At 51.7% G+C, this 23,053-nt stretch overlaps 2 protein-coding genes across 9 annotated transcripts in view; one reads left to right on the top strand and one right to left on the bottom strand.

The window, feature by feature from the left end:
* The first annotated feature begins 312 nt into the window (after positions 1–312).
* Positions 313–13,474, top strand: ZNF276 (zinc finger protein 276). Its single transcript, XM_003418125.4, has 11 exons — positions 313–502; positions 1,200–1,503; positions 1,809–1,855; positions 1,928–2,374; positions 3,267–3,345; positions 4,422–4,505; positions 9,875–9,985; positions 10,486–10,561; positions 10,716–10,833; positions 12,667–12,766; positions 13,028–13,474. The coding sequence occupies exons 1-11, from the start codon at positions 328–330 to the stop codon at positions 13,293–13,295; spliced, it is 1,809 nt and encodes a 602-aa protein (XP_003418173.4). The 5' UTR covers positions 313–327; the 3' UTR covers positions 13,296–13,474.
* Positions 13,475–13,546: 72 nt separating this feature from the next.
* FANCA (FA complementation group A) overlaps positions 13,547–23,053 on the bottom strand; it is a 67,949-nt gene continuing 58,442 nt past the window's right edge. For 5 of the 8 annotated variants that reach the window (XM_064273615.1, XM_064273616.1, XM_064273617.1 and 2 more), the window contains 11 exons: positions 20,770–20,921; positions 20,143–20,245; positions 19,234–19,293; positions 18,954–19,058; positions 17,882–17,994; positions 16,870–17,008; positions 15,699–15,761; positions 15,219–15,324; positions 14,665–14,740; positions 14,403–14,559; positions 13,547–14,123 (listed from right to left, as the gene is read on the bottom strand). In XM_064273615.1, the coding sequence (XP_064129685.1) occupies positions 13,779–14,123; positions 14,403–14,559; positions 14,665–14,740; positions 15,219–15,324; positions 15,699–15,761; positions 16,870–17,008; positions 17,882–17,994; positions 18,954–19,058; positions 19,234–19,293; positions 20,143–20,245; positions 20,770–20,921 (1,419 nt within the window). In that variant the 3' untranslated portion in view covers positions 13,547–13,778. Of the gene's footprint in view, positions 14,124–14,402; positions 14,741–15,195; positions 15,325–15,698; positions 15,762–16,869; positions 17,009–17,881; positions 17,995–18,953; positions 19,059–19,233; positions 19,294–20,142; positions 20,246–20,769; positions 20,922–23,053 lie in introns of those variants that run through there. The other 3 variants (XM_023558017.2, XM_064273619.1, XM_064273618.1) reach the window with 3 other exon arrangements.

Genomic DNA, 23,053 nt, shown 5'->3' with positions numbered 1-23,053 from the left:
GTACAGCCTCAGAGATTTGGACCGCGGCCCGCACGGGCCCCGCCCCCGCCACGCCCCGCCCTCCATCCCGCCCCACCACGCCCCCGCCCCCTGCCATCAAGCCGAGTGAGGCCGAGCTGGGCCGAGTGGAGCCAAGCTGAGCCGAACTTAGCCGAGTGGGGCCGAGCAGAGCCGAGCGGGCTCGAGCGGAGGCGAGTCTGACTGTGCTGGCGGGCCGAGCGGGGCCGAGCGGAGCCGAGGGGTACTGAGCGAGCGGGCCGAGGCGAGGCCGCGCGCCGTGCGCGGTGCGCGCAGCGGGCCGGGCCGGGTCTAGGTGGGGTCGCCGCCATGAAGCGGGACCGGCTCGGTCGCTTCCTGTCGTCCGGGGCGGCCCGACAGCGCGGGGGCCCGGGCGGTGGCGCCTGTGGCGGCGGCCGGGCTCGGGGCCGCCCCGCCCGCAGCTGTGGGCTGAGCCCGGATGGGACGGCGGCGGCGGCGCCGGAGGACGGCGCTGAGGAGGCAGGTATGTGGGCCTGACTTGGGCCGGGGGCCGGGGGCGCGGGCCGGGTCTCTCCTGGAGGAGGGGCGAAGAGGCGGCCGAGCGGTCCGGGATGGGGGGGCGGCCCGGCACGTCAGGACCAGCGCTCGGGGCGGGGTGGACTGGCCGGGGGACGCCGGGCTCTCCGCGCTGTGACCTTGAGGTGGCCACTCACCCTCTCTGAGCCTCAGCCCTTCTCCTCAAGCCGACCGAGGGGTCGCGAGGACCAGGGAGTTACTGCTCGGTGGGCCGGGTGGGCTCTGCGTCACCCTTCTGGGCGGAAGGGGAGCCCAGGTGCCAGCACTATCACTTCGAGTTCGCCGGGCGGGGGAAGTGGGCCAGGGTGAGGGGGCATGGTGTGCGAGGCGACGGGGTGAAGGTCGACGGGGCTGGGGGGCCGGGTTGAGGGGCGCTTGTGTGAGGGGGGCCTAGGCGAGACGGGCCGTAGTCGGAGCTGTGGAGATATTTAGGATATTTTGAAAGTTTTTTTTTGGACTGGAAGTTCCTCTAAAAAGCTTTGTCTCGGCCTAAATGTTGAGCTGGGAGCCCAGCACTTTCCTCCGCTTAGGTTAGTGGTCTTTGGCCTAGGGCGCTTTTTCCCAGATGCCCAAGCTGAGCAGAGCAGCTGAGTTCAGGAGCTGGCCTCCCGCTGACCATTCATGTCCCCCGCTGCTTTGCCCAGGACCAGGCCGGGCGCTCGCCATGGGGCACTGCCGCCTTTGCCACGGGAAGTTCTCCTCAAGGAGTCTCCGCAGCATCTCCAGCAGGGGGTCTGGGGAAAGTGTGGGGAGAACGCCCCCTGGGGAGCGCATTTTCATCAGGGATTTCCAGCGCCTTCTGGGGGTGCCCGTTCTCCAGGATCCAGCCCTGTCATCCTTCGTCTGCAAGAACTGCCATGCCCAGTTCTACCAGTGCCACAGCCTCCTCGGTTCCTTCCTGCAGAGGGTCAACGTCTCCCCAACTGGCCGCCGGAAGCCTTGTCCAAAGTAGGCACTCACTGACCAGGCAGTGTCCTCCAGGCACCTCAGGTGCTGTTCTGGGGGCAGGTGTGGGAGCAGGCCTGGCTGGGAACCTCTGCGGAGGGCATATGGTGTGAGCACCACTATACAAGCGTGGGGAGTGAGGTTCAAGCAGGGCTATGAGACGGGGAGGGCAGGGTGGTTCAGGGAGAGTGGATAGTATCTGAAGGACAGCAGGACATTCAAGACCTTGGGGACAGCCATGAAAGTAGGACAGAGCTTTGAGCTGCTGGGTGTGCTCCTCCTGCTCATGGCCACACAATCCTTTGCAGGGCCGGGACTCAGTCCCAGACTGCTGCAGAGGAGGGCACGTGTCCGGGTGAGTGTCCGGGTACACGGGCAGCCGGGGTGGCAGGTGCTGGCCAGGGCTGACTCTGTCGACTCTCTTCAGCGGACCTGGTCACATGGAGCCCCCGGTGCCTGCAGGCCCTGGTTGGGTGGGTGCACGGGCACGCAGCTGGCTGCGGGGCCCTGCCCAGCCTGCAAAGGATGCTTTCTTCTGAGTACTGCGGCGTCATCCAAGCCGTGTGGGGCTGCGGCCAGGGCCACGACTACGTCATGGACACAGACTCCGGCTGTGGGGCCCTTGTGCTGGACAGCACGCTGGCGGTCAAGTGGGAGTGGGACAAGGAGACAGCCCCGCACCTCACCCCCAGTCAGGGGCCCAACCCTGCTGGGGCTGGCCCCCAGCACTCCCAGGGCAGAGGGACCATAACTGAGGCCGAGACAGAGGCACTGCCCAGCATGGATGCGGCTCAGCCTCCCTTGGATGGCAGTCCTGTGGGGTCTGGGCAGAGCCCCCCGCCCCAGCCAAGTTCACCCCCCAGTGGGGTTCCAGGTAAGAGCCTGTGCTAGATCCAGGTTCCCTCGTCCTTAGCGGGGGGGTTCTGGGTCGCTGCAGAGGAGATAAGCGGGGATGGTGGGGGAGTTGGCTCAGCCCCTTGGAGGAGCTTTCAGCTGCATACTAGGCTGAGGAAGTCAGGGCTGCCAGCTGGTTAGGGCTGTGGGCCCTTCATGGGAAGCCTGTCTGAGCAGTTTCTGTAAAGACACGTGTCTCAGATCTCCAGTCTTTCTCTAGCCTCACACCCTGGGCAGAGGGTACTGGCTGTTCCCGTGGGCTGAGAGGCCTGAGGGAAGAGAATAATGGAGCCCTTGTCCATGGGGTTCGGGGGAAGGGTGGGCTGCTGCTGCTGAGGCTGATGTTTTGGGCCAGCTGCAGGTCACTCCCTGGACCTCAGCCAGCCGTTCTGAGGACACTCCAGTGGGACCAGTGTGGACAAGGGAGAACACAGGCCCCTTATTTGGGGCCCAGATCCCATGATGGCTGCCTGGGGACACTGGTGTTAGGAGGCTAGGGGTCAGTCTTCGAGCCTGCTGCTCTCGATCCTCATAGGTGGCACTTTAAAAAAGTGCAGCTTGGCATGGGTCGAAGGGCCTTGGGACAGGGTTAGCCAGGGGGTCACTGTTGCTTCATGAGCATCTTAGTACCACTTGAATTTTTAAACTATGTGCACGTAATACTTTGATAAAAATGGTTCTTTAACTACTTGAGAACACCCAAAGCATATAGCTAACTCCCCACCCCGGGGCTGAGTCTGAACCTCTGAAGGGGCTGGACTTGCTGATGTGGGACGTTCCCCAGGGCTTCTGTGCTTAGCACTAGATAAGGGGTACGTGGGGCCTGAGGCTGGGGCGGCACTGTGGTAACAGGAACCTTTTCTCTTTCTCAGGGCTGTTGAGTGAGAAGCAAGTTCTGTCTTCAACATCGGATGATCGGGTAAAAGACGAGTTCAGTGACCTTTCTGAGGGGTGAGAGAAGAGTGGGTTTCAACAGCCTAAAATTTCTTCTTCGAAAACCAAACTCCGCCATCCTAGGTGCTTGCTGCCTGGCCCCTGCTCAGGACCCTCCCCCTACTCTCAAGGTTGGGAGGAAGGAGTGGTGGGGGGGCTTCCGAGGTAGCATCAGGCCTGCATTTGGCAAGGCTTTTTTCCTGATGGGGGCTTCTCAGGCCTCAAGGGCCCCGGCCTGATGCAGCACAGAGGAGCGTGGTGGTCTTTGTCTTCAGGCAGGTGAATGCTGCCTTGTTAAAGCTGCATCCTGGTTGGGTCCTTCCTCACTGTTCACTATTCTTATTTTTAAAGCCCTCAGTCTTGTCCCAACCCCAGATGTCATCAGTGTGGAGGCCAGGCTCTGCCCTTAGCTGTGACTTGAAGCAGAGGCTTCATGCAGGAAGCAGTAGAGGAGGACAGAACCTGCTTTTGGGGGTCTTCCTCAGGGTCTGCTCCCTCCAGTGTCTGGCTGGATAGTCAACATAGCCCTCATCCAGACCAGGAAAAGGACAGCACCATTCTGTCACTGCTCCCATGGGTGCTCAAAATGAATGACCAGTAGTTTTGGAAGTACCAGGGTGAGGGCTGGCTGGCCGCCCGGGGTGTGGAGACTGTGGGCACGGCTCTGTATGCTGCACGACAGACTCAGTAGCAGCTTACGTATCAGGGTAAATGTTACAGATGGGTAGGGTTTTGTTTTGTTTTGTCTATGTGAACTCTGAAATGACTAAGAGCTAATCTGACAGCTGGACAGAGCCTGCAGTTACAGAGCGAGGAGCTGACTTCTGAAGCTCATTTGGGGCAAGGCCACTTGCTCTGGGGGTCTCATGCCCTGGGAGGCCTCTAAGGGGCCCTTCATTGCAGGGCTGTAGCTTGGAGTGCAGCTGCGGGTGGTCTTCTGGCCTGTTTGACTTCAGTGGCCTGTCCCGTTAGGAAGCGGGGTTGGAGATTTGGGCATTTTAGGTTTCTGTGGGAACGTCTGGAAGAACTGAACTTTGTCCTGCATGGCCTGCCCCCTGACCAGGGCCTGGCTGAGGGTCCTCTCTCCTCCCCAGAGACTTCCTGAGTGACGATGAACGTGACAAGAAGCAGAATGCCCCGTCATCCGATGAGTCCTTCGAGCCGTACCCGGAGAAGAAGTAAGGCCGCCGTCTGGCCTGGGGAGAGGTGTTTTGGGGGATGGCATCTAGTGTGGGGTCAGAATGCGGGGGTTGGCAGGGTATGAGGTGGGATAGGGCAGGAAGGAGCAGCCAGTAGCCATCAAAAAGGTTATTTACTTATTTTTGCAGTCAGTATACATGTAGCAAAATAGCTGTCATTTCAGCGTTTTTTATGTGTATAGTTCAGTGACAACAACCATTTTGTTGTTCAATATCACCATTATCCATTTCCAAATTTTTCCATCACCCTTAACAGAAGCTTAGTGCCCCCTATGCAATGATTCTCCCTTCCTCTCTCCCTTCCATCCCTCGTAACCACCAATAAACTTAGGTCTGTATACACTTGCCTATTCTAGGTAATACGTGTAAGTGGGATCATACAGTATTTGACCTTTTATTTTACTCAGCATGGTGTTTTCATGGCTCATGTCCTAGTATGTATCAGGGCTTCATTTCCCTTTATGGCTAAGTAATATTCCATTGTGTGTATAGACCGTATTTTGTTTATCCATTCATCTGATGATGGATACTGGATTGTTGCCACCTCTTGGCTATTGTGAGTAATGCTGGGACGTTTCTGTTTGTGTTCCTGCTTTCACTTCCTCTGGGTATATACCCAGGAGTGGAATTGCTAGGTCATATGATAATTCTATGTTTAACTTTTCGAGAAATTGCCAAATTGTTTTTCACAGCAGATGTGCCATTTTACAATCCTCCCAGCAATGGATGAGAGTTCCGATTTCTCAACATCCTCACCAACGCCTGTTGTTTTCTGTTTTTTTTTTTTGTTGTTGTTTTTATCCATACCATCTTAAAAAATGGGTGTGAAATGGTATCTCATTGTAGTTTTGGTTTGCATTTCCGTAATGACCAGTGCTGTTGAGCATTTTCTCATGTGCTTCTTGGCCATTTGTATTTCTTTTTTGATGAAATATCTATTCAAGTCCTTTGCCCTATTTCTGACTGGGTTGTTTGTCTTTTTTTGTGAAATTGTAGAAGTTTTTTTTATATATTCTGGGTATTAAATTCTTGTCAGATACATGGTTCCCAAAATTTTACTCCGAGGCTGTGGGTTGTCTTTTTGCTTTGTTCATAAAGTCCTTTGATGAACAAAATATTTTAATTTCAATGAAGTTAAATTTATCTGCTTTGTCTTTTGTTGCTCCTGCTTTTGGTGGTTTTTTTAAACCTTAAAAAAAATTTTTTTTTTTAATTTTTATTGTGCTTTAAGTGAAAGTTTATAAATCAAGTCAGTCTCTCATACAAAAATTTATATACACCTTGCTGTATACTCCTAGTTACCCTTCCCTTAATGAGACAGCACACTCCTTCTCTCCACTCTATTTTCGTTTGTCCATTGAGCCAGCTTCTGTCCCCCTCTGCCTTCTCATCTTTCCTCCGTCTCCACTCCAGACAGGAGCTGCCCACATAGTCTCATGTGTCTGCTTGATCCAAGAAGCTTACTCCTCACCAGTATCATTTTCTATCCCATAGTCCAGTCCAATCCCTGTCTGAAGAGTTAGCTTTGGGAATGGTTCCTGTCTTGGGCTAACAGAAGGTCTGGGGACCATGATCTCCAGGGTCCTTCTAGTCTCAGACCATTAAATCTCGTCTTTTTACGAGAATTTGAGTTCTGCATCCCACTGCTCTCCTGTTCCCTCAGGGGTTCTGTGTTGTGTTCCCTGTCAGGGGAGTCATCGGTTGTAGCTGGGCACCATCTAGTTCTTCTGGTTTCAGGCTGATGTAGTCTGTGGTTTATGTGGCCCTTTCTGTCTCTTGGGCACATAATTTCCTTGTGTCTTTGGTGTTCTTCATTCTCCTTTGCTTCAGGTGGGTTGAGACCAATTGATGAATCTTAGATGGCCACTTACTAGTGTTTAAGAACCCAGACGCCACTCTCCAAAGTGGGATGCAGAATGATTTTTTTTTTTTAACCCATTTTTGAAGACTAGGTCCCAAAGCATCACCACTATGATTTCTTCAAAAGAGTTTCATTTAGGTACTTGATCCATTTTGAGTTATTTTTTTATGTGGTGTGTGGTATGGGTCCAAGTTCATTTTTTTGCTTGTGGCGAATCCAGCATTTCAGCACCATATATTCAAAAGATTATTCTTTCCTCATCGGATGTACTTGGCACACTTCTTTAAAATCATTTGACCGTAGATATACAGGTTTATTTTGGGACTCTCAATTCTGTCTCATTGGTATACGCGTCTATCATTATACCAGTACCAGACTTTTTTTTTTTTTTTTTGGTGTCAATATACACAACCAAACATACATCCATTCACAATTTCCACATATCTTCAATGACATTGGTTACATACTTATATTGTGTCACCATTCTCATTATCTCTACTTGTATTGTTACATCACCATTAATTTAGATTATCCCCCTAAAGTTTCATCTGTGTTTTAGATTAACTGTTGGCCAGTTTAAGTTAATATACATAATTGCTTATAGGACCACAATGCTGAAGGTAGACATTCTTTATTAATTGAGCAAAACTGTTTTTTAGTTTAACGATGGCTTCCTGGGATACTTTTGGTTCAGAGTTTAAAGATTATTTCCAGGGAATAGATTCAGGGGTTCCCCCAGTCTCATTTGATCCAGTAAAAGTACCATACTGTTATAATTTTTGTAGCTTTTTTGTTTTGAGATAAGGAAGTATGAGTTCTATACTTTTTCAAGATTGCTTTGTCTATTTTTGGCCCCTTCAAGTTCATATAAATTTGAAAATTGGTTTTTCTTTTTCTGCAAAGAAGGCTGTTGGGATTTTGATAGATTTTGCCTAGAATCTACAGGTTGCTTTAGGTAGTATTAACATTTTAATAGTATTAAGTCTTCTGATCATGAGCACTGAACGTCCTTCGATTTATTTAGGTCTTTTTAAATGTCTTTCAGTAATGTCTTTATAGTTTTTAGGGTACAAGCCTTTCACTTCCTTTGTTAAATTTGTTCCTGGGCGTTTTATTATTTTACCTGCTATTATAAATAAAATAGTTAATTTCCTTTTTTGATTGCTCATTACTGATGTACGAAAACCCAACTGATTTCTGTGTGTTGACTTTGTATTCTGCCTCTACTTTTTCTTATGGATTCTTTGGGGTCCTCCATATATAGCATCATGTCATCTACCAAAAGGGATAGTTTTACTTCTTTCTTCATGATTTGGATATGTTTTATGTCTTTTTCATGCCTAATTTGTCTGGCTAGGACTTCCTATACAACATTGAATAGAAGTGGTGAGAGTGGTCATCCTTGTCTTGTTCCTGATCTTAAGAGGAAAACTCTCAGTCTTTCTCCATTGAGTAGTGAGCTTTTTATCTATGCTCTTTATCATATTGAGGAATTTCCCTTCTTTTCTTAGCTAGTTGAATGTTTTTTTATCACAAGAGGGTGTTGGATTTTATCACATGCCTTTTCTGCATCTATCGAGATGACTATGGGGTTCTTTCTTTTGTTCTGTTAATGTGGTGTATTACGTTTATTGATTTTCTGATGTTGAATCACCCTTGCCTTCTGGGATAAACCTCACTTGGCCATAGTATATAATCCTTTTAATATGGTGTTGGATTTGGTTTGCCAATATTTTGTTGAGGACTTTTGCACTTGTATTCATAAGGGATATTGAGCTGTAGTTTTATTTTTTTATGGTGTCTTTGTCTGACTTTGGTATCAGAGTAATGCTAGCCTCATAGAATGAGTTAGGAAGTGTTCCCTCCTCTCCTATTTTTTGGAAAAGTTTAAGAAGGATTGGGGTCACTTCTATAAACGTTTGGTATAATTTTCCAGTGAAGCCATTTGGTCTAGGATTTTTCTTTTTGGGGAGGTTTTTGATACTTGTTCGATCTCTTCACTTGTTATGGGTTTATTGAGATTTTCTGTTTCTTCTTGAATCAATTTAGATAGTTTGTGTTTCCAGGAATTTGTCCATTTTGTCTAGGTTATCTGATTTGTTAGCGTGCAGTTGTTCACGATATTCTCTATGATCGTTTTTATTTCTGTTTAAAGTTGGTAGTAATGTCCCCACTTTAGGATATTTGCATCTTTTTCTTTGTCAGTCTAGCTGAATGTTTGTTGATTTTATTGATCTTTTCAGAAAACAACTTCTGGTTTCATTGGTTCTCTTTTTCTGTTTTCTATTTCATTTATCTCTGTTCTGATCTTTAAAGTTATCTCTATCCTTCTTTTTGCTTTCAGTTCGATTGGCGATCTTTTAAATGTAGGGAGGCTTTTTCAGCTACAAGTTCGCTTTCAGCACTGCTTTCACTGCGTTCCATAAGTTTTGATATGTTGTGTTTTCATTTTTACTTGACTAAGTATTTTCTGAGTTCTCTTTTGAATTCTTCCTGACCTATTGGTTTTTTTAATAGTGTGTTGTTTAGTTTCCATATATTTATGTATTTTCCAGTTTTCTTTGTTATTAATACTTATTTTACTCCATTATGGTCAGAGAAGATACTTTGTATGACTTCAGTCATTTTAATTTTATTGAGACTTGCTTTGTGACCTAACGTTTGGTCTGTCCTGGAGAATGTTCCATGTGCACTGTAGTAGAATGTGTATCATGCTGTTGTTGGGTGGAATGTTCTCTATATGTCTGTTAGGTCTAGTTGGTTAATAAAAAAATAATAGTATTGCTTAAATTCTCTGTTTCTTTATTGATTTTCTTTCTAGATGGTCTGTCCGTTGAAAGCGGTGTGTTGAAGTCTCTAGCTTTTATTGTAGAACTATTTCTTCTTTCAGTCCTATCAGTGTTTGCTTTATATATTTTGGGGTTCTTAGGTTAGGCACATATATAATTGTTCTATCTTCTTGATAAACTGACTCTTCTTGTCATTATGTAATGTCTTTAGTCTCTTACAACAGATTTTGATTTAAAGTCTATTTTGTCTGATATTAAAATCACCACTCCAGCTCTCTTTTCATTAGTATTTGCATGGAATATTGTTTTCAGAGAGTTTCTTTTAATATACTTTTTAAAGAGGAGGATAGTCACCTAAAATGTTTTCATAATTTTCTTCAAAACTGTTTTTGATGCTTAGAGGGGGGCAAGCTTTAGCTCAGAGAATGTGCTCATGTTGCAGGTGAGTTCAGGTAGTAGGTGTGTCCTGTGCAACCTCCCCCTGCCCTCCATGGTTGCTACGAGGTCCCTCTGCTGTACCTTTACTGAGTGTATGGCTTTGGAGGCAAAGGTCAGTCTGAGGCTGGTTAGAGCTAGCATGGAGACCAAGACGGCCTTGCCATCAGAGCTTAGGAAAAGCCTCCCACACTTGAGGAGAGAAAATACGCACAAAGGGAGATCATACCTGTGCCTGGCACCAGCTCCACCTGTGTTTGCAGGGTTTCTGGTAGGAAGAGTGAAGGCAAAGAGGCCAAACGGTCTGAAGAACCAAAAACTCGAAAGAAACCAGGGCCCAAGCCAGGATGGAAGAAGAAACTCCGGTGTGAGAGGTGAGGAGCCCGCAGTGCAAGCACATGGGCACCCGTGTGCATGTGTGGGTGGATGCAGGTGTGTGTGCATGCGGGTGGATGTGGGGGCATTGGTGCACATGTGTGCGCGCATGTGGGACATGGGTACCCGTGTGCGTGTGTGGGTGGATGCAGGTGTGTGTGCATGCGGGTGGATGTGGGGGCATTGGTGCACGTGTGTGGGTGGATGCAGGTGTGTGCACGCGGGTGGATGTGGGGGCATTGGTGCACGTGTGTGCGCGCATGTGGGACATGGGTACATGTGCGCATGTGCATGCACGTGTGCTCGTGTGCATGTGGGTGGATGCAGGTGTGGGTGTGTGTGCAGGTGGGGGTGTAGGTGCACATGCAGGTGGATGTGGGAGTGGTGGATGTAGGGACGTGCATGTGGGGCATGGGTACGTGTGAGGGCATGTTTGTATATGGATGCACGTGTGTGGGTGCTTGTGGGGTGGCTCACACATTTTCTCTCTGCCCTGCAGGGAGGAGCTGCCCACCATCTATAAGTGTCCTTACCAGGGCTGCACAGCCGTGTACAGGGGTGCTGATGGCATGAAGGTGAGCAGTGGGCAGCCAGCTGTCTGCCCGCGGCCTGGGGAAAGCTTGGCTCTGTCCTCTTTCTGGGATGGCCCACCTGCCTATGTGTGGAGCACGTGGCCTGGGAAGGGCAGTAGTGGCCTAGGGCAGTGCTCACAGCTCCCTGGTTCTGCAGAAGCACATTAAGGAGCATCATGAGGAGGTCCGTGAGAGGCCCTGCCCACACCCTGGCTGCAACAAGGTGTTCATGATTGACCGCTACCTGCAGCGCCACGTGAAGCTCATCCACACAGGTAATTGTACCACACTGCTGACTCTCCATGGCAAGGTGGCGCCTCTGCTGGCTCCTCAGGCAACAACCTAGGACACATCCCCTCCTGTACAGGCCCCAGGTCCGCCTCGTCCATGGTGGGTGTGAATCCTTAGCTTCCTCCCTTCTGCTCCTAGCTCCTCCCCACTTCTCACCAGGGCTCTTTAGGTGAGGCCTGGTGAAGGATGTACAGTGAACTGAGTACATGGAAAATTATAAGATGGGCAACTCTTTACTCGGGGTCCATCCAGAAGTTGTAGCAGGTCTCTGCAGCCCCCTGGGAGGCTGTTGTCATTTTAAACATTTTTGTGTCCTTTTGGGTTATAAAACATGAATTATCCAAATCTCAATAGAAAAAGTGTAAAGGAGACAGTGAATGCTCCTCAGCCACACCCTTCTACACCTGCTCCACCAGCATGCAGAATGCTTATCTTAGTTATCTAGTGCTGCTGTAACAAATACCACACATGGATGGCTTCAACAAAGACAAATTATTCTTTCACAATCTAGGAGGCTAGAAGTCCGAATTGAGTGCCAGCTTCAGGGGAGGGCTTTTTGTCAGCTCTAGGGGGAAGGTTCTCCTCATTAATCTTCCTTTGATCTAAGAGCTTCTCAGGGCAGGCACCCCATACCTTCCTAGTTCTTTATTCTTGGTGGCATGAGGTCCCTCAGTCTCTCTGCTCTCTCCTTTTATATCTCAAAAGAGATTGATTCAAGTGATACAACCTAATCTTGTAGACTGAGTCCAGCCTCATTAACATAACTGCCACTAATCCCACCTCATTAATGTTGTAGAGGTAGGATTTTCAACCCTGGGAATCATGACCAAGCCAAGTTGACAAGATATTTCTTGGAGGACACAATTCAATCCCTGACAGCACTCATGTCTCACACGTGTTTTCCAACCCCCCAATCTCAGCAAATTAATGGCACACGCATGTGAGGAAGCAGGGAGGCCATGTGCTATGTCTTCCTCCTTATCTCCCCTCCACCTGTGATTTCCTTTTTCCCTCTCTGGCATTCTAAGGCTTGTTTATTTGCTAACTCATTCATTCCATCATCGGGTCACATGTACCTGTAGTCACATCTAAACTGTAGTCACAGTTAAACCATTTTGTGTTAATAGACACTTGTATTAGTTCCAGGATCTTTGCCTGAATGTGCTTATCAGGGTTTTTTACAAAACATGAGACAACAGACTAAGAATTCAGGGTGGATTAGCACCTAAAAGGGAGAGGTGGATTTGCCTTGTGGAGCTTGTATCAGGTGTTTGTAGGTGTGTAGCCACATGCAGGTTTGGGAAGCGAAATGTGTACTGTGGAAAGTCTGTGAGCCCTGTTTAGGGAAAACATCTCAGAGTGGAGTTTATGGTAATGGGGGCAAGTGAACGTTTTGCTTTTACTCAGGAGTGTGAGAAATTGATTTCCAAAGCATTCATCTATTTATACTCCTGTGGTAGCCCCCTACCTGCTGTTGGGGCCCTTAATATGGGGCTGGTTTCTTAGAGCATGGCAGTAGCTGTGACAATGCCATTTATAAAACCTCATTAAGAACTTCTGTTCATCTTTAAAAACAGGCTTGAAATGCACGTAATTTATAAGGGGCGTCCCACCATATGCATTGTTTCAAGTGATATAGAAGCCTTTAGTGAGATGGCTGACACCACTCACCTGTCCTTTACGATAAATGAGGCCCTCTACGTGGCCACGCCTCATCTTGTGTGAATGTGATAAACTTACTTTCCTCAAGGATAACATTCCTATCTCCCATGAGGACATGGACATGCAGGTGACACCTGTCCCCCTTTGGTCCCCAGAGGTACGGAACTACATCTGTGATGAATGTGGGCAGACCTTCAAGCAGCGCAAGCACCTCCTCGTGCATCAGATGCGCCACTCAGGAGCCAAGCCCCTACAGTGAGTGGGCGGGTTAGCACGGGGTCACATTGGGCACAGGGGCATCTGCACGCATGTCTCCTCTGCAGTAAGGGGATCATGTCGGGCATGGGGGCATCTGCTCACATGTCCCCCTGGTAGTAAGGAGGCCGGGCTGGGTGTGGGGGCAACTGTACACACATCCCCCTACAGTGAGTGGGTAGACTGGTATGGGGTCACATCTGGCTTGGGTTGTGTCTGCGTGTCATCTCTGTGTCCTGCTCACCTACGCTGCCCCTTCAGGTGTGAAGTCTGCGGGTTCCAGTGCAGGCAGCGAGCCTCCCTCAAGTACCACATGACCAAGCACAAGGCTGAGACTGAGCTGGACTTTGCCTGTGACCAGTGCGGCCGGCGCTTTGAGAAGGCCCACAACCTGAACGTCCACATGTCTATGGTTCACCCGCTGACGCAGACCCAGGACAAGGCCAGACCCCTGGAGACGGAGCCCTCTGGGCTGCCAGGCCCTCTGGGGTCGGGGGAGAGCCAGGCTGTGAAACCTGAGCCCACCTGAGGCCAACAGGTGAGACAGCTCACCAGGGCTCCATGGATGTGTGGATGGTCTCAGTCTTCAGACAAGCCTAGCACAGCTTCCAGGAGTTTGCAAGCCGTGCCACACAGCACATACCAGGGGTGGCAGGTACCTGCCCCTCAGTGGGGTTGTGGGAGATGGAGGGGCTCAGCGCACGGCCTGTGAGCCGTTCTGGCTCTCCAGTGGGACCAGCAATTCTTTTCCTACAAACACCAAGCAACTTCGAGCCAGACTCAAGATTTTAAATAATTGATTACTTCTCCCACTAAAACAATCAGGACATTTGTGATCCACATTTGAGTATAACAAGAACCCTAAGGCTGGGCTCACAATAAATTATTTACACAGCAGCCAGGCTGGTGGAGAGCCCTACCCTCCCCAGGTCCAGTCAGAAGAGCTGGGGCTCCCGGTGCAGGTCTGGGTCCAGGTCGGGTAGAGTCCGCTGCCTGCTCTGGAGGGCAGCGCTCACCTCTGGGTCCAGGTCCTTGCCAGCGGCCAACAACTGCAAGAAAACACACGCTCAACCTTGCAGCCCCTGTGGGATTGAGAGCCCAAGCTGATCAACACCTGAAGGCTAGGCACATGTGAGGGGCAGTGACAGCACTGACCCCAGGCACTGAGGCCCAAGCCCCAGAGAGCTGTGAGTCTCTGACTTGCCATCAGAACCTCAGTGTGATCACAGAAACAAACAAGAAGGTGAGCACTGTGCTGCATTACCTCTGTCATGTTCAAGAAGCACCTTTCTGGGCACCGAGGTATTGACCGCAGTAGAAAGAGACGTGCCTTTGATATCAGCCCCAAAGGATCATCCTGGAGGGAGACCAGGCATAGGTGGGTCAGAGTGCGTCAGGATGTATGAGAACACAGCAAGGCCACGGGACAGGACAAGTGCATCCAGTCTGCACCTGCGGTTGCCCAAGGTTCCTCAGCAGAAGGGGCTGTGTGGCAGCTGGCTGGCCCCTGCCCAGGGGCACCATCTGGCCCCCAAGAACCAGCTTGGAGTTGGCCCCTGCCTGGGCTGACATAGGGTGTGCTGGCCGTGCCCCGTCTAGTGGAGGGACGCGGATGGTGCCCAGCCCCCACACTTGCCTGGTCCTGGTACGCCTGGCTCTGGGTGACCAGAGTTGGGAGGGTGCTCATCTCCCCGGCCACAAAGAGCTGGATCAGCTTCAGGTACATGTCAACAGCGACACGCAGGAAGGCATCCTCCCTGATGAGGGCGTCGGGATCAAGGTGGGGAAGCAGGCTGATGGTAAAGACACAGAACACTCAATTACACAAGGTGTCACGCACACAGTGGAGTCACGGGACTGAGGGGCTGGCTTCTGCAGTTGTGGGTCTAGGACACTACCTGAAGAAGGCAAGTGGCAGCAGCCTGATATGTTGGTCGGAGGCCAGGCGGAGCAAGACCTGGCCTGGCCCAGCTCCTGCAACACAAGGGCAACAGTGTGCACTCTCAGTGCTGACACCCCCTTCCACAGTCAGTCAAGGGGGAGCCCCTATGGGACGTGGGGAGGCTGTGTGCTGCTGGGAGGCCTGTGCCCAGCTACGGTGGGGGGCCCCTCTTCCTGGGCATGCCGAGACGGTCAGGTGGGCACACTGGACTCCTGGGTTTTCTCATTACATGCTAATAAATTCTTTTTTTCCTTTTTGCTTAAAGGAGTTTATACTGAATCTGTCCTGTGTGTTTGCAAGGGGGCTCATTTCTAACAATTTAGAAGTTACTTCCAAACAAGATGATACAAAGTGGGGGTGGAGCTGTAGGGGGAGCCCATGGGAGCCTTGGTGCACTCCCCCACCCCCCACATCCACTCTGCATCCCTGCACTCTGTGACTGGACATCCCAGTGACCTGTGACTGGGTGGAGCCGAGTCATTGGCACCTGGTGGTCAATGGGGTCCTCACCCATCTCTGTCAACTGGAAAAGTGCCAGCCAGGGCACTCTCCTCCTTTCCAGACACTTGAGGATCTCAGCACAAACGTCCAACATCTTTGGAGGGTCAATGGTTTCCTGCAACACACGGGAGGAGGACACTGAGCACCTGCCAAGCCCCTGACCTCCGTCTGGGGGGCGAAGGGTATGCACAGAGGAGACCCATGCATAAACTGCTTCCTGCCTTTGCAGTGCTCCCTTCATCTGTGCGCCAGGTTCTAGAACAGCAGGGACGCACACAGGAGCTCGGCAGAGGGGGTGCCTATTACTGATCAGGTCTCGGGAGACCCACGCAAGGGTTATGCACAGGCCTCTTGGTGGGGGTGCCCTCAAGCCAAGGGGCTCTCTACATCCATGGACAAGCACCCAGAGAGGAAGGTTCCAGCCCCAGAGGTCTGAGGGGCCACCCCGCCCACCAGGTGCTGTGCTGGCTGTGGGAGCCCAGGACTCACACTGGGTGCCAGGTACGCTGACACCAGGCCCATCACAGAAAAGAAGAGGAGGAACAGCAGCACCTGCCAACAGAGCACGACAGTGTTAGAGCTGCCAATCACCAGTGCAGTGACCTAGGTGAGACAGTGCCTCCTGATGGGCCTGCACATATCTAAGGTGGGCTTAGGAGAGAAAAAATGCCAGATGCTTTTAAAGAGTTAACAACAAATTCCTTCAGAGTCATTTTACATTTGCCTTTAAACACAGCTGAAAACAGTGCCGACAAGAAGACAGAGCTGTCATCTCAGCAGCAGCCCCCACCACCACCCCCTGCCCAGCCTGCCACAGCCCCTGTCCAAGGCAAACCAGCTCCACCAGAGGCAGGCCTGCACTCCACTAGCTAGGAGGTGGCCCCTTGGTGCAAGGTGCAGAGCCTCTGGAGCCACCAAAAGTCCTTCTAAAGAAAGTGCAAAAACCTGAAAGCTCAGAGAAACCCTCCTACTAGGTTTTTAAATGATAATGGTGGGTAAACAGGTTTTCGGGTGTGGCAAGCATGATGGTGCGTGGCCCTCATGTTTGCAGGCAGGAGAGGAGGAGACCAGGGGGCTTCACCCCACCCCGTTCGGACTGTGCAGCTTCCAGTTTCTGTATTCTCCATTCTCTTCCTCAGGAGGCTGAGGGCCCTCACACCATGCCCAGACCTCCCACACCCTCCTGGTGCTGGAGGTGCCCTGCCCAGGGGACTGCGTGCGGGTGCAATGGGCAGGCAGGCTCTCCAGGCTGGTGGGCATGCGGATCCAGTGACGGGGTCCAGATGGTGCCAGGGCTCCTATGGAGGTGTTGAGGCTGCAACCCTAGAGCTCAGAGCTGACCTCTTGCACCCGCCCACACATCCCACCCTACCGTTCCCACGTGGAGCTGAAAATGGGGTCGGCATGGGGATCCCCAGCTCTTAGCATAGACAGCTCATAGCTCCTCCCTGGTTGTATTGAGGATAAAATGGGCTAAACGAACACTTCAGAAATGAAAGTACTCTCACCAGTAGGCCTGGGAATCAAAATCTTAAGCCCATAAATTAAGTTTCACTTCCCAATAAAATGATGAGACCCCAGACCCGCTTGTCCTCGCTGGTCAAAACATGCATTGAATCCGCTTGCTGAAACTGGACACGTTAAGAGCTTTGTTTCTTGCCTTGTCTTGTTTGAAGTCCAGCCTCTTCAGCTCCCTCCTGCCCTGTTCTTTCAGGGCTTCCTGGATGGCAAAATGCAAAGCGGCTGCAGACACCCAGGTGGGGCCAGGAGTGGGCAGGGCAGTGTCCAGAGAGAGGAAGCTTGGAAAACAACAGAGGAACAACAGTGTGATTACGAGGGCCTTAACCGCAACTGTGGCACAGGACTGGCAATGCAACCAAGAAACTCCCAGGGTCCTGGTGCTCCCAGCTGTCACGGTGCCAGCGAGGTGCCACCTCCCCAACAGAGGGGCCCCTGGGGTCCTGGAAAGTCTGCAAGTGGGTCTCTGGGACAGACACACACTGAGGCCCAAGACCCCCATCCCAGTTACTAGGAATGCCTGTGTCCCACCAAAGGGTCCCATGTGAGGCTGTTAAAGGTATGGACAGGTGGTGGGGCGGGGGGAGGGGGGAAACATGCTACACAAGGGACAAAGTTGGGGCTGGGTCCTTGGTCCCTGGGTGAGGAAGCAGTGTGCCCAGCAGCACAGGGCAGCAGGTCAGGACAGCGTGCAACGTCAGGCCGGGCTGACCCCCTGCACTATGGGCTGAGTGGGTGGGGCTAACTCAGAGCACCTGACTATCCCAGCCCCAAAGAGGCCTCAGCAGTATCAGGGGCACGGGACTCCAGAGTTGTCACAGAGGCGGTGGCTGCATGATAACTAGTCCTCACCACCTGTAGGGAGGCAGCACCCCACACCCAGCCTCCCAGGGGTACATAGCCCCGAACTCCATGGTCTGGCTAAGGCCCCACATCAGGACCCTGTTAGATGGAGGAGGAGGAAGTGGGGGCAGGGTGTTAGGAAGGCTAATCTGCCCCAGAAGGTGATGGAGTCTTCACCTAGCACTCAGGTGTTCTGCTATTCACAGCAGGCCTGGCAGGGGTTTCTGCAGTGTACTCCGATGCAAAATACCCCTAGCAGGACTCAGACTAGGTCCCAATGACTGCGCCTCCATCCAGTGGCCAAAACTCACCTCCTGGCCAGGTCCCTGGCCTCAGCCAGCTGCTGCAGCGCACGGGGCAGCGAGCTCTGTGAGTGCCGCCTCCACTGGCACGCAAGCACAGGCTCCAGGCGCGGCCACCACAACTACAGGGAATGAGGGTACAGCTTCAACCCCAAATCACTGTGAGGAGCCTGGCCTGGAGCGCCCCCGCCCTGTAATGTCAAATTCAGTGTCTTGTCTCGTTGAAGCTCACACAGCTCTGTGGAGCATCTTGACCCTCTGACGAGGAAGATGCTGAGCTTGGGGGGTACTACCGGAGGAAGTGCCAGCTGGCTTGGACCTTGGACATCCTTAGCAACAAGGACCTGGGCTGCTGCCAAGAGCTAGCACTTTTAAACAACAAAATGGCTCTCTCCTAGTGAGTTCCCCCACTCAGCTGCAAGCAAACATTGGGGACAACATCTGCTCTGAGGGAAACAAGCCTCTGAAACCAAAGTCCACGTTCAGCTGGTGGCCAGTATGCTACTCGCCCTCCCCACATCCTTAACCCCAGAATGTTTGGTCATGTGAAAGGGTCAGGCAGGGAGCTGAGGCAGCCTCTCTACTCCTAAGTCCTGAGAGACGGCAGTCAAGACAGCAGATGGGACAGATGTTAAATTACACTCATGGGAAAGCAGAGGCTCAAAGTTACTACTTAGTGCTCGGTGCATACGGAACTGATTAGTGAGCAGACAAGCGAGTGAATCAGTGAATGAGAATGAATGACAGTGAGTGTAGGAGTCAGTGAATCAGTGAACAAGTAACTGAGTGAATGAGTGAGTGAGTGAATGAGCACCTCAAACCTACGGGCAAGAGTCCAGCAGATCAAAGTACCCACCTGAGCTAATGCCTCTCCCTTCCTGCCTGCCCATAGAGGTTCTGAGACAGCCAGGATGGGGGCAGGAAAGAGGCTGGTGACACTTCTGGAAAACTGAAGACCCATGTTATCTACACTCTGACAGTTTTTCTTATCATCAGGAAAATGAGAACTGCCATGGGACACAGAAGGGCTGGAGCCCAAGGTTGCACGGTCTCTGTAAGGGGCAGGGGCCTCTGGGCTTACCAGGGCAGAGGTCAGGATTATCGGGCATTCAGTCTGGCAGGTGGCAAGGGTCAAGTCAACCAGCAAGGTGGGGTCTTGGCTGCGCAGACAGGTGCTCAGGAGTCCCTGGGGGACAATGTGGTTAGACTCAGCACTCAGCCCAGTGCACCTACACGACAGCCTGGTGCCTGCCAGTCTTGCCCTCATGGGGCCCTGCCACCTGCACCGGGGCCTGGGGTCTCCCAAACGACTGCTGAGCAGACAATGTGGGTGCAAGGAGGTACCCAAGAGAACGGATTACCCGGAAGAAGTGGGTGGTGATGTCGTGAGTCAGGGCACCTCCATGGGAGCAGAAGTTTCTCTGCAAAACAGAACCACAAAGCCAGTGAGAAAGGAGGCCGCGGGGCGACTGTGGACACCTCGTGGTGTGCAGTAAAGGTCCTGCTGTGGAAGGAAACACTGTGAAGAGTGGCCCGAGGTCCCCTGATGAACCAGACCTCCCTCCTCCCCTCCTGGCCCAAACAAAGACACAGGGCACCAGATGGGATATAGTAGACATGTGGCCAGGGCATGGGGACAGGTGACAGACACGGAGCATGTTGGTCTGAGGGCCAGGCCCTGCTTCTGAGGAGGACGGCATCTGGCTGACCCGCTCCTCTCCTCTTTACCATGCCCCTGTCAGACCATGTGTACCTATTGTCCCAAGGGGGAGGACTCACAGAAGACAACAAATGGCTTCTGAAGCCGCCATGATCCCACCTCCTCTGGCCACATTTGTGCATTTTTAAAAGTCAGACACTTGGAACTCCATCGTGAATAGAAGCTGCTCCCCATAAGGGTGGTGAGTGCCACCTCCTTGTCACTTCATGACTGTGACACACTTGTGTCCTTGCTGGTATGTAAATCATGTGTTCCCAGGACAGAAGTCTGAGGTGGGAGGAGGGGCAGGCCCTGCTGGGCGATGCCTGAAATACTCCATAATGGGAAAGAACACAAATGGGACGAGTGGCCCAGTGACTGAAGCTTGAGGAACATTCTGTGAGGATCTGAGTTGGGGGGCCAACAACCTTTTCCTCCTTATTTAACTTTCATCCTTCCCTCAGCAATTCTGCAGTCAGGGAACAAATTACTAACGGGCCATGGGCACCAGCGACTGGCCGCCCAATGCTCTCCAGTCCCCCAATCCCTGCACAGACCACAAGGCACTCACCAGCGCGGAGTTGACGAAATCAAAAAACTTGTTACAGTCCACGGTGGCTGGCTGCCCTTTGAGGCTGGCGAACAGCACCGTGGGAGGTAGGCTGAGGAGGATCCTGGAAAAGAGGGGGGCGCTCAGTGGGGAAGGCTCCTGGGCTGCTCTCCTCCTCCTGGAAGGCAGCAGAGTCCCGGACTATAGCCCCTGTCCCCCACCATGGAGTGTCCACTGCTCATACCGGGCTTGACCCACTGCAAACACTCAAAATGTGTTGCTGAGAAAACAATTTTAACATTGCATTAAAGCCAGCTCAGAGGTCATGTCACCGTGACCACACTCCCTGTACTACAAATCTCTGTGATGGGAAGTTTAAACTACTTTCCAATCTTTCATTATAAATGCAGCTGCGACGGACATCTCCAAGCACACGTTTTTCCTTAGGCTGGACCCTTCAAATAAGTCAGAGTTCTAATCCCCAGATCATATGCTATACGGAAGCCCACAGAGAAGCAGCTGTCACGGCTGGGGAGGGTGGACAGGAACGCAGATTTGATGGAAGGAAAACGGATTGAAGGCAGTGCTGCGTGCATGACCACCATGCTTTTATTTCAGAGTCCACACCGCGCCCTCCCTGCCTAGTACCTTTTCTGCAGGAGCAGCTCCCGCTGCCTCTGGAGGTTGGTGGCCACCGTTGACATGTCTCCTAGTGCTTGCAGCCGGCTACGGAAAATCCCGAAAAGGAAGTGTGCCCGTGCCACGCCACTCCATCCCAGCTCCAGCTCAGCAACCATTTCCTAGAAAAGAGCAGGGGGTGAGGATTCTCTGAGACCTGACGGCCACTCATGCCCCAGCACACAGGCACTTGGAGATGGCAAGCAGGGCTCTAAACAGCCTTCCCTGGAAAGCACTTCAAACCTATAAAAATCTGAAAAAAAAAAATGCAAGGAACACCTGCATACCCTTTACCTGGATTCACCTACTGCCACATTTTACCCCATTTGCCTTATCACTTAATACCCCTCTCTATATGTGTGTGCACATGTATGCACGCATGAGTGTATGCAAGCGTGTTCGTACATGCACGAGTGAACGTGTACGCAGGAGTGTGTGTGTGTTTTCATGAACAGTCACTGCCCTTGGCATCCAAGCTCTCCCGGGCAGGTTCCCAGGATAGGACGTGCCCTCATGTGACCACAGCATGTGTCCACGTCATTGTCACCAATAAATTGACACCTCCTCTATCAGTCTCACAGCATCGCCCCCAGTGCAGGCTTGGTGAGGGTCAGGTCACCGTTGTCAAGTCGCTGGCCTCCTTTAATCAGGAACATTCTACCATGTCTGTCTTTTATGACATTGACATCTTTGAAGAAAATGTGACTTAAATGCCAAAATGATGCTTGTTTTGCTCAAAATAACTGTGACTTGCACCCCAAATATTTTAATGGTGGTAGTTCTCTCTTTCTCACAGTCAAGCGTGTGAATAGTGTGTCTAAAGCTGTCTTCCATCACAAAGGGCTCTGAGGTCGTGGGGCCAGCTTCTCTGCGTGCCCCTTGCCCCTCTGGCTTGGTCTTGGCCTCTGTCCCTAGGACAGCCCAACGTGGGGGCTGTGGAATATCCTGCTGACAGCCAGGAACTTCTGGGAGCACAACTGCTTCTAGAAACTTTCACAGAGCTTCATCTAGGCTACATTCGCACCACCATAGCTTTCATCCTTTGAGAGCCTAAGCCACTATCTTGCGTTGCTTATTCAGAAATGTCTGCCCACCGCCCGGGAGTCACAAGTGTGAGCATTGTGGGGAAACCGAGGCAAAGGTGGGGGCAGGTATTCTGACAAAGGGTAGACCAGAAGGCCTCACTGAGAGGTGATGTTTGGATGCAGCCTGGAGGAGGTGAGGGCCCGTGTAGTGGGGCGCAGGGACTTGGCACAGGTTGCATGCACACAGCAGGCACGTACATGTGTCTGTGATGGACACTACACGTGCACCGGCCACTTGCACAAGCCAGAAAGAAGGTGAGCGCTGCATCTCATCTGACCTCCTGCCGCCCCCACCCCTGGTCCACCTCACTGCACAGTGATGACATGCATGAGGGACAAGGGATGGGGTGAGCCAGACTCCCCTTCTTTGCGGGATGTTTTCCTCATTTGCAAGTAAGCTTCCCCTATGTGCAAAAACACCTCCATGATTTCCATCATTCATTTCCCATGTTTAGTCACTGGAAGAGCAGAAACAGGAGGCATACCAGAAAGCACAAAGCCCACACAAGTAACGAGGGAAAATGGTTGCATTTACATACCTGGAGTACAGACACCCAGGTGTGCAGCCAGCCAGGTGGCAGGCAGGAGACAGGCCTGCACTGCCCTGAGTCCTGACTCAGCTGTTCCAGTCTTGTCCTCATGCCAGGCCTTAACCACCTCAAGAGAGCCAAGGACAGCAGACAATCTGAAGATGGACTGCCTGTTTTTGAGGCAGGGACACGGTCTTTGGACCAATATGTCTGTGCGTGTGGAGAGAACACCATCTCCATGCCCCGCGTCTGTATGTGAATGCCATTTCCATGCCCTGTGTCTGTGTGTGTGGAGGGAATGCTGTCTCCGCACCTCTGTGTCTGCCTTGGTGACAAGGACCCAGCAGCTGTGCAGTGCCAATGGCCTCGCTGGGGAAGAGTTCCACCTCCAAAGTCCTTGGACTCTCAGGTCCTGTGCCAGGTGAAGTGTCATTAACACCCCTCCCCAGAGCCTGATCTCCACATGGAGCAGCTGAAGAGTCAGCAAGCAGAAGGCAGTACAGCAGGACAATTATGTTACCAGAGCTGGTGTGTGTGTCCCCAAGTGTGCAGAAGGCTGCATTATCACAGCTCTGGTTTCTGTATTCTGTGGTGTTCACACGTGAAGGGAATTCAGAGCACACCGTCACTCTGGATCTC

Source organism: Loxodonta africana, chromosome 21 (assembly GCF_030014295.1).
Source record: "Loxodonta africana isolate mLoxAfr1 chromosome 21, mLoxAfr1.hap2, whole genome shotgun sequence".
Lineage (NCBI taxonomy): Eukaryota > Metazoa > Chordata > Mammalia > Proboscidea > Elephantidae > Loxodonta > Loxodonta africana.
This window is presented reverse-complemented; position numbering and strand designations above follow the sequence as displayed.

Bases quoted from the DNA above. Each gene is read 5' to 3' on its own strand.
- ZNF276 (XM_003418125.4), top strand. From the start codon at position 328: ATGAAGCGGGACCGGCTCGGTCGCTTCCTGTCGTCCGGGGCGGCCCGA. The intron at 1,504-1,808 runs GTAGGCACTCAC...AATCCTTTGCAG, and splicing joins CGCCGGAAGCCTTGTCCAAA to GGCCGGGACTCAGTCCCAGA. The intron at 4,506-9,874 runs GTAAGGCCGCCG...CTGTGTTTGCAG, and splicing joins GAGCCGTACCCGGAGAAGAA to GGTTTCTGGTAGGAAGAGTG.